Below are 14,050 nucleotides of genomic sequence, written 5' to 3' on the forward strand. Positions count from 1 at the left end.
ATTTTTTCATCAAAATAAATGTAATAACAAGAGAAAAGAACCTTACAACTCATTATGATTCTTTCCCATTTAAGATTTCAACTTTGTTCAAGTTAATTTAAATTCATTTAACATAATAATTTATTAGAAACTTTAATACATAATTGCATTTATCAACAAAACTTTACAAAGCAGGCTTAAAAAAAATACACCTCTCTGGATTACGAATTTGAATTTTGTGAAAGAAACCAAGTTGACAAAACAACAACTAAAATTCAGGCATATAAAAGTATAAGACAATGGCCAATAAATTGTTGTATATCTCCAATGATGATACAAAAAATTAACCTATCTGTAGATTACAATCAATGCATGGTTGAAACGTATGGACACTCAACTTGTTGAACAAACCAATCAAAATTCATTGAAAGTCCCAAAAGTTGTTAAGCCAACGAATAGGAAAACGTTATTATAAAACTTTGAAGACTCATGTAATAAACCACGCCAGGTTACAATTGAATCAACACAAAAGTAAGTGCCGGGCTTTGGGACCTGTGTATGGTGAAATTAGACATAAAACCAAGATAAATCCAGGTAAAACCAAAATATTTCAGCGGGATCTTTTTGAGAAAATTAGATTTAAAAATTTCAGGTTCAATTTTCACCCCCTAGGAGTTGCCGTATAACCATGACACGAAAAGCAAAGATTATTTATTTAAAATTTTAAACAACTTTGCTTTTATGAAGTCTTTCATAAAACCTATCTACATATGATTTATTTAATGCTGAATTTCCGTGACCTTAGCAAAGCAACTGATAAAAATGGCCATTAATTAACTCCCTTCAGGAGTGGTTTTATGAAGAACTTTATAAAAGCAAACTTGTTCAAAATTTTAAATAAATAATCTTCGCTTTTCTTGTCATGATTATGCGGCAACTCCTAGGGGGTGAAAATCGAACTTGAAATTTTCAAATCTAATTTTCTCAAAAAGATAACGCTGAAATATCTTGGTTTTACCTGGAATCTTTATGGTTTTATGTCTAATTTCACCATACATAGGTCCCAGAGCTCGGCACTTACTTTTATCTTATTAAATTGTAGCCTGGCGTGAAACAGCACATATCCCCTCCCTCCCTGTCTAAAATTGATTAACAGAGTTATAAATTTGGTTCCAGAGAAGGGTGAGTTTATCACACAAAAAATTCTTAGAAATTTTAAATATAAGACGACTTTTACAAGGTGTAGCATTAGTTTTAACAACATAACTGACAATATTTTTATACCTGGGTATTAATAGTTATTTATAACGTCGTGTTATAGACAGTTCTCCGTGGATATACAAAAAAATTATAAGATTAAAACAAACTAGTTTTGTTAGACCAGAGGGAACGAAGGTCCGGGTATCAAAACTTAATAATCTTATGGTTTTTATTTTAATATTCGTGGAAATTGTCTGTAATACCATGATTTTTCAGTATGACTGAGAACTGGTTCTAATCCAGCGGATATTAATTGGTCTTTGAAGCTATGTTAGAAAGAAATTGTGTGTGCTAGAAATCAGCTAAAATTATTTAGCATCCGAATGGAAAGCTATCACAAAAGCAAGGATTAATCAATTGTCGCTAAATTTACTATTGTAGTCTTAGCCCCCTCGGGGCTAACAAAACTAGTTTTAATATTATAATTTTCATTTTAATATCAGCGGTAACCTGTCTATCTATTATACGATGCGATAAATATCTAATAACGACAAAATAAAATTATTCTTTACCATTAAACAGTAAAGATTGATTAAATACTAGATACCTATAAGCGAAGGATGAATTTAACATATCATAACGGTCTTAAAACTATACTAATAATACATTTTTAAGAAAAACAAATTTCCTTTGATTACAAAAACACAAATATTAGAAAACTTAAGGGATAAGACAATTAAAACGGTTGAAAAAACAATTGAAATTTAAATAAAAGTACTCAATGTTTTTAAGCCAGCGAATAATAAGATAATGTTTTTAAAAATTAAAGGGTGGTAAACTAATTTTCTCTCATTGTCCTTTCCCTTCCATACATAAGAATAAATACTTTTTAGTATCATTTCACAAGTTCACATATTGGACCAGTTATTTATCGCACCTTATTATAGACAGCTTTTTCGCGGATATTAAGATTAAAAATTATTTTTCGTAGAAAATTGTATATAATAATTTAGGATACAGTTTTTAATTAGGGCTTAGAACCAGTTCTGATCCAGCGGATATTAAACAGTTTCGAAGCCATGCCAAATTTTTTTTTAATATACATATTTTTTTTTGTAAAATTTAAAGGGCTCTTGAGTTTTTTGGTTACTTTTTTATGGGTTTGGTTTGAATTTATCTTGGCATTCTGAAGGGGTACTGTGGTTGATCATCATTGTTGTTTATCTCAGAATCTTGAGTAGTCCTGTGTTGGTTGCAAAAACAAATCCTTGTCCGGGGATTGGAATCCACCTAAATTAATATAATTTAAATTAAATAAAATCATACCTACCAATTAAACGATACCTATCATACATAATATAAAGTTTTACGATATCTCGGTAACCACTGAACCGACAGAATTGTGCTATTTAGTGAATGTCCCGTGGTGGTTTTCAGCTATTTTCATATAAAAGGGGGAGGTACAACACCTCAACCACTAAAAAAAGTAAAAGACCTCCCCACCCCCCCCCCAAAAAAAAAAGAAATAACATGTGATGCAATTGTGCTATAAAAAGTAGTTTTTTTTTCTCGATTACTCTTGGGGCTTTAATTTAATCTCGATTGGTTGGTTCCAAAATAGTAGTGTCCAAACGTTGCAACCAATAGTTTTAATCTACAGAAGGATTATTATGTGTTTTTACCATTGGGGATCTACATCATTTTATTGGCGTTTGTCTAAGGGGATCAGAAAATTTCAGATAAATTACAAACACAAAATTACCCCTTTTTTTTAGATAAGGGGGGGGGGAAGTTTGTACACTTATAGGAAATGAAATTCAGTACCAAAGTTTGGGAGGGTCGTATGGGCTTGTTTTTAAAGTTATCAACCTAATTCTTTTTGTAGGCTCTCTTATATGACTTGATATACACGGAAAACTTTGAAAATTGAATTTCGGTACTTTCCTTCTAGGGGCTTGTGGAGCAAAAGACCCCCCAAAACACTAAAAATATGAGTTCTGACCTTATTTTTAAAGATATCGACCTGATTTTTTCTTTATAATACTTTTTTAACATACCCGAATCAACGAACCATTACAGATTTCATTTAGGGACTTTCCTTCTAGGTGCTTGTGGAGCAAGAGACCCCCAAAACACAAAAATATGAGTACTGGGCTTATTTTTGAAGATATCGACCTGATTTTTTTTATAATGCTATTTTAACATAACCGAATTAACGAACCATTACAGATTTCATTTTGGGACTTTCCTTCTAGGGGCTTGTGGAGCAAGAGACCCCAAAAACACAAAAATATGAGTACTAGGCTTATTTTTGAAGATTTCAACCTGCTTTTTTTTACATAAAATTAATATTTAAACATAACCGAATCTACGAACCATTACAGATTTCATTTTGGGACTTTCCTTCTAGGGGCTTGTGGAGCAAGAGACCCCCAAAAATCATAAAAATATGAGTTGTGGGCTTCTTTTTTAAGATATCAACCTGATTTTTTATATAAAAATACTATTTTAACATAACCGAATCTACGAACCATTACAGATTTCATTTTGGGACTTTCCTTCTACGAGCTTGTGGAGCAAAAGACCCCAAAAACACTAAAAATATGAGTTCTGAGCTTATTTTTTAAGATATCAACCTGATTTTTTATATAAAAATACTATTTTAACATAACCGAATCTACGAACCATTACAGATTTCATTTTGGGACTTTCCTTCTAGGGGCTTGTGGAGCAAAAGACCCCAAAAACACTAAAAATATAAGTTCTGACCTTATTTTTAAATATATCAACCTGATTTTTTAGGAACACTTTTTGAACATAACCGAACTAAGAAACCATTACAGATTTCATTTTGGGACTTTCCTTCTAGAAGCTAGTGGGGCAAAAGACCCCCAAAAAATATTTTTAGAGATATTGAGCTGATTTTTTTCATGAAAACTTTTTTCACATGTTTGAACTAGGTAGCCACTAATAATTTCATTTTGGCACTTTCCTTTTAGGGGAAAGTAGGGTAAAACACCTCCAAAACAAAATAAATTGAGTTCTCAGGTTATCTTAAAAAATAAGCTCAGAACTCATATTTTTAGTGTTTTTGGGGTCTTTTGCTCCACAAGCCCCTAGAAGGAAAGTCCCAAAATGAAATCTGTAATGGTTCGTAGATTCGGTTATGTTAAAATAGTATTTTTATATAAAAATCAGGTTGATATCTTAAAAAATAAGCTCAGAACTCATATTTTTAGTGTTTTTGGGGTCTTTTGCCCCACAAGCCCGTAGAAGGAAAGTCCCAAAATGAAATCTGTAATGGTTCGTAGATTCGGTTATGTTAAAATAGTATTTTTATATAAAAAATCAGGTTGATATCTTTAAAAAGAAGCCCACAACTCATATTTTTATGATTTTTGGGGGTCTCTTGCTCCACAAGCCCCTAGAAGGAAAGTCCCAAAATTAAATCTGTAATGGTTCGTAGATTCGGTTATGTTTAAATATTATTTTTATGTAAAAAAAAGCAGGTTGAAATCTTCAAAAATAAGCCCAGTACTCATATTTTTGTGTTTTTGGGGTCTCTTGCTCCACAAGCCCCTAGAAGGAAAGTCCCTAAATGAAATCTGTAATGGTTCGTTGATTCGGGTATGTTAAAAAAGTATTATAAAGAAAAAATCAGGTCGATATCTTTAAAAATAAGATCAGACCTCATATTTTTAGTGTTTTGGGGGGTCTTTTGCTCCACAAGCCCCTAGAAGGAAAGTACCGAAATTCAATTTTCAAAGTTTTCCGTGTATATCAAGTCATATAAGAGAGCCTACAAAAAGAATTAGGTTGATAACTTTAAAAACAAGCCCATACGACCCTCCCAAACTTTGGTACTGAATTTCATTTCCTATAAGTGTACAAACTTCCCCCCCCCTTAGATGGTAAAATCTTGGACACTCAACTTAATGAACCAACCAATCAAAATTGAATCAAGTCCCCAAATTTGTTCAGCCAAGGAATAAGAAAACGTTATTAGAAAACTTTGTGTACCTGATACAGTTGAGACTCATGTTGCCTGGTTCAACTTGGTGAATATCTTTCCTGTGGATTAATCTCCCCCTGTCTCCTGCACCACCTCAAATATTGTAGATATTTATAAAAGTAACCTTACCTCGTAATGGCGGGATTCTCCTTCGATGTTTAAGTAATCATCCGAGTGCGATACTTTAACACCAAAGGATACTAGGTTTAGTAACAGACAACCAACCCTTTGATTGCACGACCTTTGTCTGAGAAGTCCTAACTGTGCATGATAATGAGTTGCGCCTGTTTATGGGCCATTGCATTCCCCCTACTCTTACTATTTTTGTCACGCACCCGATATAGCAGCAGTAGGAACCATTTTTATTGTCTTTAGTTATGACGCGGTGTTGGTCCGAGATTCGAACCTAACACCTTCCCGACGAAGAACGGATGCGCTACATGATCGCGTTTTTTTTTAAAGAAGTAACAGGATGTCTGTCTGTTTGTGTGTATCGAAGGCTATCGCAACCCGCTAAACCGATATGGTTCTCCTTTACAATGAAGATTCTTATAGATCCTGGGAAGGATTGTAAATATTTCTTCCAAGAGAAATCACCCCTAAAAAATGACCAATCCGATCCCCCCCCCCCTTAAAGTGCATATAGGGAACAATCTGGCCATAATGTGACTATTTGGAAGCCATATTAGAAAGTATCATATAATTTGTACCTGCACTTGTGCCTGCGCCGCCCCCAGGAAGTTTAATCCGGAACACTTGTGCCATCAGCGGCGGCTGACCATTAGGAGAACTCGGCCTACAAAAAAAATCGGATATATTAAATAATAAATAAACTAGAGTTGGGCCGGATACCGAAATACCGGATATTGAAACTATCCGGATGCAGGATATCCGGTAATTGGCCAGATATTCGGCCGGAAATTGGATATCCGGAATTAGAAATCAACCGAATATCCGGTATCCAGCACAACCCAAAAAAAACAAGGATGACATCATACACTATAAGTTGCAAAGCACAAAAAAAACCTTATTCTAGAAGTTAGACCCACTAAGAGATGTTGGTTAGTTTGAGATAAGGACCCACTTACTATTATTACCTTATTCTAGAAGTTAGTCCCACTAGGAAATGTTGGTTAGTTTGAGATAAGGACACACTTACTATTATTACCTTATTCTAGAAGTTAGACCCACTAGGAGATGTCGGTTAGTTGGAGATAAGGACACACTTACTATTATTACCTTATTCTAGAATTAAGACCCACTAGAAGATGTCGGTTAGTTGGAGACAAGGACACACTTAATATAATTATCTTATTCTAGAAGTTAGACCCACTAGGAGATGTCGGTTAGTTGGAGACAAGGACACACTTACTATAATTACCTTATTCTAGAAGTTAGACCCACTAGGAGATGTCGGTTGGTTGGAGACAAGGACACACTATTATTACCTTATTCTAGAAGTTAGACCTACTAGGAGATGTTGGTTAGTTTAAGATAAGAACACTTTTAATATTATTACCTTATTCTAGAAGTAAACCCACTAGGAGATGTTGGTTAGTAGGAGACAAAGACACACTTACTATTATTACCTTATTCTAGAAGTTAGACCCACTAGGAGATGTCGGTTAGTTGGAGATAAGGATACACTTACTATTATTACCTTATTTTAGAAGTTAGACCTACTAGGAGATATCGGTTAGTTGGAGACCAGGACACACTTACTATTATTACCTTATTCTAGAAGTAAGTCCCACTAGAAGGTGTCGGTTAGTTGGAAACAAGGACACACTTACTATTATTACCTTATTCTAGAATTAAGACCCACTAGAAGATGTCGGTTAGTTGGAGACAAGGACACACCGCTGATCAACACTAATGTGTTCTTTGTTTAGGTAAAGAAGATACAACATTAGCTGTCAATCAAAGTACAAACAAAGTTACAATAATAAATCTTCAGAACAGTTCCATACATTAAGTCATAAAGCTATATCTACAGAACAGTTCCATAAATAGTCAAGAATAAGTCATAATCAGGATGGCCAGAATGTCGTCTTACTTTGTTGTTTAAATGATCTATAAGTCGGGATATATCACAGAAATCAATGTATAAGAAATCATCAGATGTACCTGTTTCAGAACAAGCTTTTTATAATGCGAGGTGAGTGAGTTTATGCCTTTATTTATGTGGTGGCAGCTAGGCTAACTCACGTCCCGAGACCCCAACCATCCTACCTGTGGAGTATTCTCCTTTCCCAATTGGAATTAATTCCTTTTTATTGGTCGTTTAGACATAATTTAAAAAAAAACACTCACCAAGTGATTTTAACATTTTTTTAAAAACCTTTTATTGATTTTAAAAATAAAGTAAACATTTTATTATCCAGTGAAAACTAAAACAATCTCAAATATTTAGTGTGAAAAAAAAGTGAAAATAGTAGTTTATTTAAATTTTATTGTTTTTTTAACCCCCCCCTTTTTTTCACCCCCTCGTTGGTCTCTGTGATATATCGACAACAAAAGTACTGCGACATTCTTATCTACCATGTCATCAATCAAAATATATCCTCCTAATACCCTACCTCAAGAAGGGATTAGTGACGTACAGTTCGAGATATGGAGAGAAACCTTAGAAGTATACTTAGAAATAGAGGAAAAATTTCGTAAATTTCTACCGGATGGCCGTTACGAAAATTGGATTGCAGCTGAAATAAATGATAAGAGAATATTAGTGGCTAAAGAGCCTGATAAAGCAGAACATCTACCAGACATCCGATGTGACCTCCGACAGTTTCTAACTATTGTGGCTAAATATGTACACATGGACTTCTACAACCCAATCCAACAACAATCAACAAGCATCAAATGGATTTATAAAAAGATACGAGAGGATTATGATATAATGACACAAGGAATACACTTCTTCAACCTACTAGATCTAACCTGGGATCCAACTGGTCAGCAATCTGCAATAGGATTCTACAATCAATACAGGTCTATGGTCATCAGCAATCTTGCAAAAAAATCAACCCTCATCAAATGGAAAAATGAAACATTGAAGGAAAATGAATCTTTAACGCCTTCACATGAGGATATGATACTACTGAATGTGCTAGGATTGCTACACCCTAAACTGCCTGCCTTTATTCGAGAAAACTACTCCTACAAAATTGGCGCTTCTAAAAGGTTAATGGATTTTAAGACTGAAATCCTCACAAAATGCAAACAGTACATTCAAGATATTGATCAACCAACTCTATCAAATGTTATGACAGAAGAAGACCCACAATGTAACTACATGTCATCCCAACAACAAAGAGGAAATACTAGAGGCAGCTGGCGAGGCGGACAAAGACGACCTCCGTACAATAATTATCGTCAAAGACCAACAGGAAGCTTCCAACAAAACACACAAGCATCACCATTTTGCCGACTTTGTCATATCTCTGGATTATCAAGAACCATCTATAGTAGTCACTTTCTAGGCCAAGAATCATGTCCCTCATTATCTCAGAAAGATAAACAAATGCTTAACTCTAGACTAAGCCAACAACTAAGTGCTCTAAATATAGATGAAGAAGAAGATGACTTAGCAAAAGAGTATGGTTATGATAATCAAGAAGATCAACAGCAGCAGGTAAAAAAAGATTGTTCATTAAAGCAAAATAAATCTTATGATATAAAGGATAATGCTAAAATACATGATAATCTTAAAACTGACTCTATTTCTAATAGGACTGCCTGTAACTTCATTACTCCAATAGCAACACAAACCCTTACTGTATCTGATGTCAACAACTGTGTGATCAACATTGATTTGGATACAGGTGCTACTTCTAGTTTTGCCAAATTATCTGCTGTTATTTCTCACGGATTTAAGATTAAACCTAACTCTCAATTGTCAAACTTAGCTGATGGAAAAACAAGTCTTCCTTCTTTTGGGGAAATAGATGAAATTTTTCATAGAAATTCATGGTCTGTCCGTTTTCACGCAATTGTAGTTAAAGATCTACACTGTAGTTTTGTAGGAGGGAACAATTTCATCAAAGAAAATTCTATTATCCAAGATTTGAATGCTAGAACTATTTCAATTCACAAAAAATTCACTGTATCTGAAACCAGCAAATCCCTTATTTTACCTACACAACCTAACAATTTAATTTTGCAGAATAGCCACTTGAATGTAATCCTACCTGGACAAGAAGTTGCTGTACCTGTTCCCCATCAAGATGATACACAGATTGCGGTACAGCCATGGCATCAGAATAAACATTACAATTGGCCGCAACCACAAATTTGTTCCATACAAAATGGACAGATATTAATCAAAAATAATTTAAATGAACCAGTTCAGGTTAAAAATCAAAAAATTCAGGCAAGAACGCTAGGCAATATGGAAAATTCTACTAATCAAGATTACAAATCAACAACAATTGAAGATATTAAGGATGCTGACAATACTACAAAAATTGAAATAAATGAAGATAGCATAAGCTCCGAAATTGTAAATTATATAAAAGAGATAAATCACACTTTCAAAGATGTATTCAATGAAGATCTTAACACTGGATATAATCACAGATATGGCAAGCACATATGTTCCCTCAACTGGGCGGATCAAAATCGTCCAACAGCAACAAAAGTCCAACATATTAATTATGATCATCAGACAAAACAACTATTACAAGAAGTTATAGATGATTTAACTGAAAAAAATGTTCTAGGAATCCCTCAAGAATTTGGAATAAATGTGCAATATTGTTCACCTAGTTTTTTAGTAAGGAAACAGAGAGCCAAGAATAAAAGCAAGAATGAACTTACAAAAGATGATGTCAGGTTAGTGGTTAACTTTTCTAAAATAAATGATCACCTAAAAAATTTGCCAACTAGTGTAACTAAACCTAAACAGATATTTTCACAGTTGGGACAATGGAACTTCATAATTACCATGGATCTAAGCTCCGGTTTTTTTCAAAACCATATGAATAATGAAGATGCTAGTTGGTTGGGTATAACCTCTCCCTTTGGTGGTATGAGATTCCTGAGACGATCAGGACAAGGTTTATTGGGCCAAAGTAAAGAATTGGATGAAGTTTTATGTAATGTCTTAGGCCCAGAAATGAAAGATAGAATAGTTGCCCGCATCGCCGATGATAGGAGGTAGCACAGAAAGAGAAACAGCAGATAATTACAAGAGAGTCCTACAGAAGCTTCAATCAGCAAACATCAAAATATCAGCAGGTAAAACTAAGATTTTTCTTAAATCAGTTGATATTTTAGGATGGAAATGGTCTCAAGGTGGATTTCTTTCACCTTCTCCCCACAGAGTAAATGCCCTCAGAAACACTAAATACACAGACATCAAAACAGTGAAAGATTTGAGATCATACCTGGGATTATTTAAAACTTTGCTTCCAGCCTCCCCAAATCTTACATTAATCTTAAACCCATTTGATCAAGAAGTAGCCGACAGAGATTCTAAAGAAAGCATTGAATGGAACAGAACCTTACAAAATCAATTTAAGGTTGCTACAGAAGCAGTAGAACAGTTACAGACTTTGTACCTACCAAGCCCTGAAGATCAACTCCTAATTGAAGTAGATGCAGCTAAAACACCACCAGGAATTGGACATACTGTATATGCCATTAAAGAAGGTAAGAAAATCCCAGTATCATTTCATAGTGTAAAATTGGACGAAAACCATGCAAAATGGATGGCTTGTGAACTTGAGGCTCTTGCTTTTGCAACGGCCATAAATGCTGAAATGAACACAATTAAGGAATGTAAACACCCAGTAATAATTTCACCTGACTCCAAACCTGTTGCTGATGCTGTAAAATTAATAAAAAAAGGTTTGTATAGTACAAGTCCCCGAATTCAATCCTTTATTAATAATATAAACAGAATACCAATTGTAGTTCAACTGGCCAGTGGGAAAAATAAGCAAAATATAAGCAGCGATTATCAATCAAGGCATCCTGCTAAATGTACATCAGAGCATTGTTCAATATGTAACTTCGTTTTAGAATCATCAGACTCAGTACTCATACCATCATCATTAAATTCAGTGGAATCCTCAGACTCTATGAATAACAAGACAGCTTGGAGCAAGATTCAGGACCAGCAAAATGCAACCAGGGAAGCAAAATCTCTACTGAAGTCTGGAAAAACACCTAATAAATTATCAGGTAAAATAAATTCAGAAATTAGAAGATTATGTGCTGTAGCCAAAATAAATAAAGATAATCTGCTTGTTGTCCCATCCCAGGTAAATAAGTATTCTACTGTTCAAAATGAATTAACTGTCATTCCGCAAACACATCTTCCAGCAATTCTTTGGCAATTACATAACAACCATCAACATCCATGTAAATCACAGCTAAAAGCCCAGTTTGAAAAAATGTTTTATTCTGTAGGATTACTAGCAGCTCTTGAGCAACTGTACAATGATTGTTTTTTTTTGTTCTACACAAAAAAAGATCCCCATTATAGCTAAACATCAGACTATCACAGAAACAGAAGTACCTGGAACCAATTTTCATGCAGATGTTATCAGACGCCAAAGCCAATATATATTCACTATCAGAGATAATTTTAGCTCATATACGGCCGCCAGAATTATAAAGAATGAAAATCATCAAGAATTGAAGAAAGCCATCATTGACACAATTATGGCTATGAAATTGGCGGGAAATTGTTCAATCAGAGTGGATAATGGCACAGGTTTCAGTCCTCTTTCAGACAAGAAAGATCCAGATTTGAATAAACTCAACATAGAGGTAATCAAAACTGATGTGTTTAACAAAAACAGTAACGCTGTTATTGACAAGGCTTGTATAGAATTGGAACAAGTATTGAAAAGAATCGAACCAGATGGAAGACCTGTATCAAATACTACACTTCAATTGGCTGTTGAAAATGTAAACACTAAATTACGAAGAAAAGGGCAAATCTCGGCTTTTGAAATTCATTTCAACAGAGATATGTTTACAGGCAAAAATCTCAACTTAGATTATTCAAAAATAAAAAAAGAACAATTAGAAGTTAGAAATAAGCAGAATGATATAAACAACAGAAAAATTCCAGAACAAGTACATAACGATCCAAAACCGGGAGACATGGTATTGATTAGAGGTAAATATGACAAACACAAAGCCAATGATGTGTTCATAGTATCAGACAGAAATGAAGAAAAGGTAACAATTCAAAAAGTTATACATTCACATACAAACAAGGCCAATATCAGATCAAAACAATATGTAACAGACAAAGACAGAATTTATGTAACTAACCAATTTTTACCTCAACATCCAAAACAACAAACCATGCCTAAGAAAATTAATTTTTGGAATCCTATCAGATCAGATTCTGACAATGAGGAAAATGATGATACTGACGTGAAAAAAGTTATTGATACAAGAGCTACAGAAAGTACTTATTCAGATTATCAAGCACATATCAGAATACAACAACAAGAAAAGCATAAACCTCAGTTATATGAAAATCTTGAAAGAAAAATTCAACATCAAAGAGTTGTAGCTGCTCGTGATTTAAATAGAACTAGATCTTTGGAAAATATTAGTTATGCAAATGAACAACCTATATTAAGAGCATCTACAAGGAAACAGAGTACAGAAGCAAAAAAAAAGATTTCTTCAATGTATAATAAACAAAAAGATATTATCCCGCAAATCGATGGAACTTTAACAGATTCAGAAAACCAACAAATATCAGATAATAGTGAAACTTATCAGTCAAAACCACGACATTCTTCAACACAAGAAAACTTGTTAGATCAAACAGATAATCAATCTCAAAAATCGAATGATTCTTCTCTTTATTGGGATTATTCAGACAACATAGAAATTGAGGAAGATATTGATACCAATGATGTTTTTGCTGACCCTGCTCATGATAATTCTTTAATGCATCCTCCACTCAATCTTACAGCTTTGTCACCTACAATGACAAATAGAGTGTACAACTTTACTTCATTGCTTCGGAGAATATCATACACAGAATCACCAATATCTTCAGAACCTTTACCTGAAAAGAAGGGGGACGCTGATCAACACTAATGTGTTCTTTGTTTAGGTAAAGAAGATACAACATTAGCTGTCAATCAAAGTACAAGCAAAGTTACAATAATAAATCTTCAGAACAGTTCCATACATTAAGTCATAAAGCTATATCTACAGAACAGTTCCATAAATAGTCAAGAATAAGTCATAATCAGGATGGCCAGAATGTTGTCTTACTTTGTTGTTTAAATGATCTATAAGTCGGGATATATCACAGAAATCAATGTATAAGAAATCATCAGATGTACCTGTTTCAGAACAAGCTTTTTATAATGCGAGGTGAGTGAGTTTATGCCTTTATTTATGCACTAACTATAATTACCTTATTCTAGAAGTTAGACCCACTAGGAGATGTCGGTTGGTTGGAGATAAGGACACACTTACTATTATTACCTTATTCTAGAAGTTAGACCCACTAGGAGATGTCGGTTGGTTGGAGATAAGGACACACTTACTATTATTACCTTATTCTAGAAGTTAGACCTACTAGGAGATGTTGGTTAGTTGGAGACAAGGACACACTTACTATTATTACCTTATTCTAGAAGTTAGTCCCACTAGGAGATGTCTGTTAGTTGGAGATAAGGACACACTTACTGCACAGCTCTCCAAACTAGTAACAAAATAAAAATTAATATGAAAAGGGCCACTTTGCTATAGAGCTATGATACAAAAACATAAGTTCCCATGAAAAATCATATAAAATTACATATATGGAGAATGATTCAAAACAGATTAATGTCCACTGGATAAAACCGTTTCTAAGCCATGCTGAAAAAT

The 14,050-nt window shown here is 34.0% G+C and overlaps 1 protein-coding gene across 1 annotated transcript in view; it reads right to left on the minus strand.

Moving 5' to 3' along the window:
- Positions 1 to 1,726: 1,726 nt before the first annotated feature.
- Positions 1,727 to 14,050, minus strand: part of LOC145304042 (uncharacterized) — an 88,823-nt gene continuing 76,499 nt past the window's right edge. Inside the window, exons 58-61 of the mRNA XM_080145802.1 lie at positions 13,806 to 13,883; positions 5,902 to 5,987; positions 5,200 to 5,284; positions 1,727 to 2,469 (exon numbers count right to left, since the gene is read on the minus strand). Of these exons, the coding sequence (XP_080001928.1) occupies positions 2,400 to 2,469; positions 5,200 to 5,284; positions 5,902 to 5,987; positions 13,806 to 13,883 (319 nt within the window). The 3' untranslated portion in view covers positions 1,727 to 2,399. The remainder of the gene's footprint in view (positions 2,470 to 5,199; positions 5,285 to 5,901; positions 5,988 to 13,805; positions 13,884 to 14,050) is intronic.

This window comes from Acartia tonsa, chromosome 13 (genome assembly GCF_053477335.1).
Source record: "Acartia tonsa isolate MP-2025a chromosome 13, ASM5347733v1, whole genome shotgun sequence".
NCBI lineage: Eukaryota > Metazoa > Arthropoda > Copepoda > Calanoida > Acartiidae > Acartia > Acartia tonsa.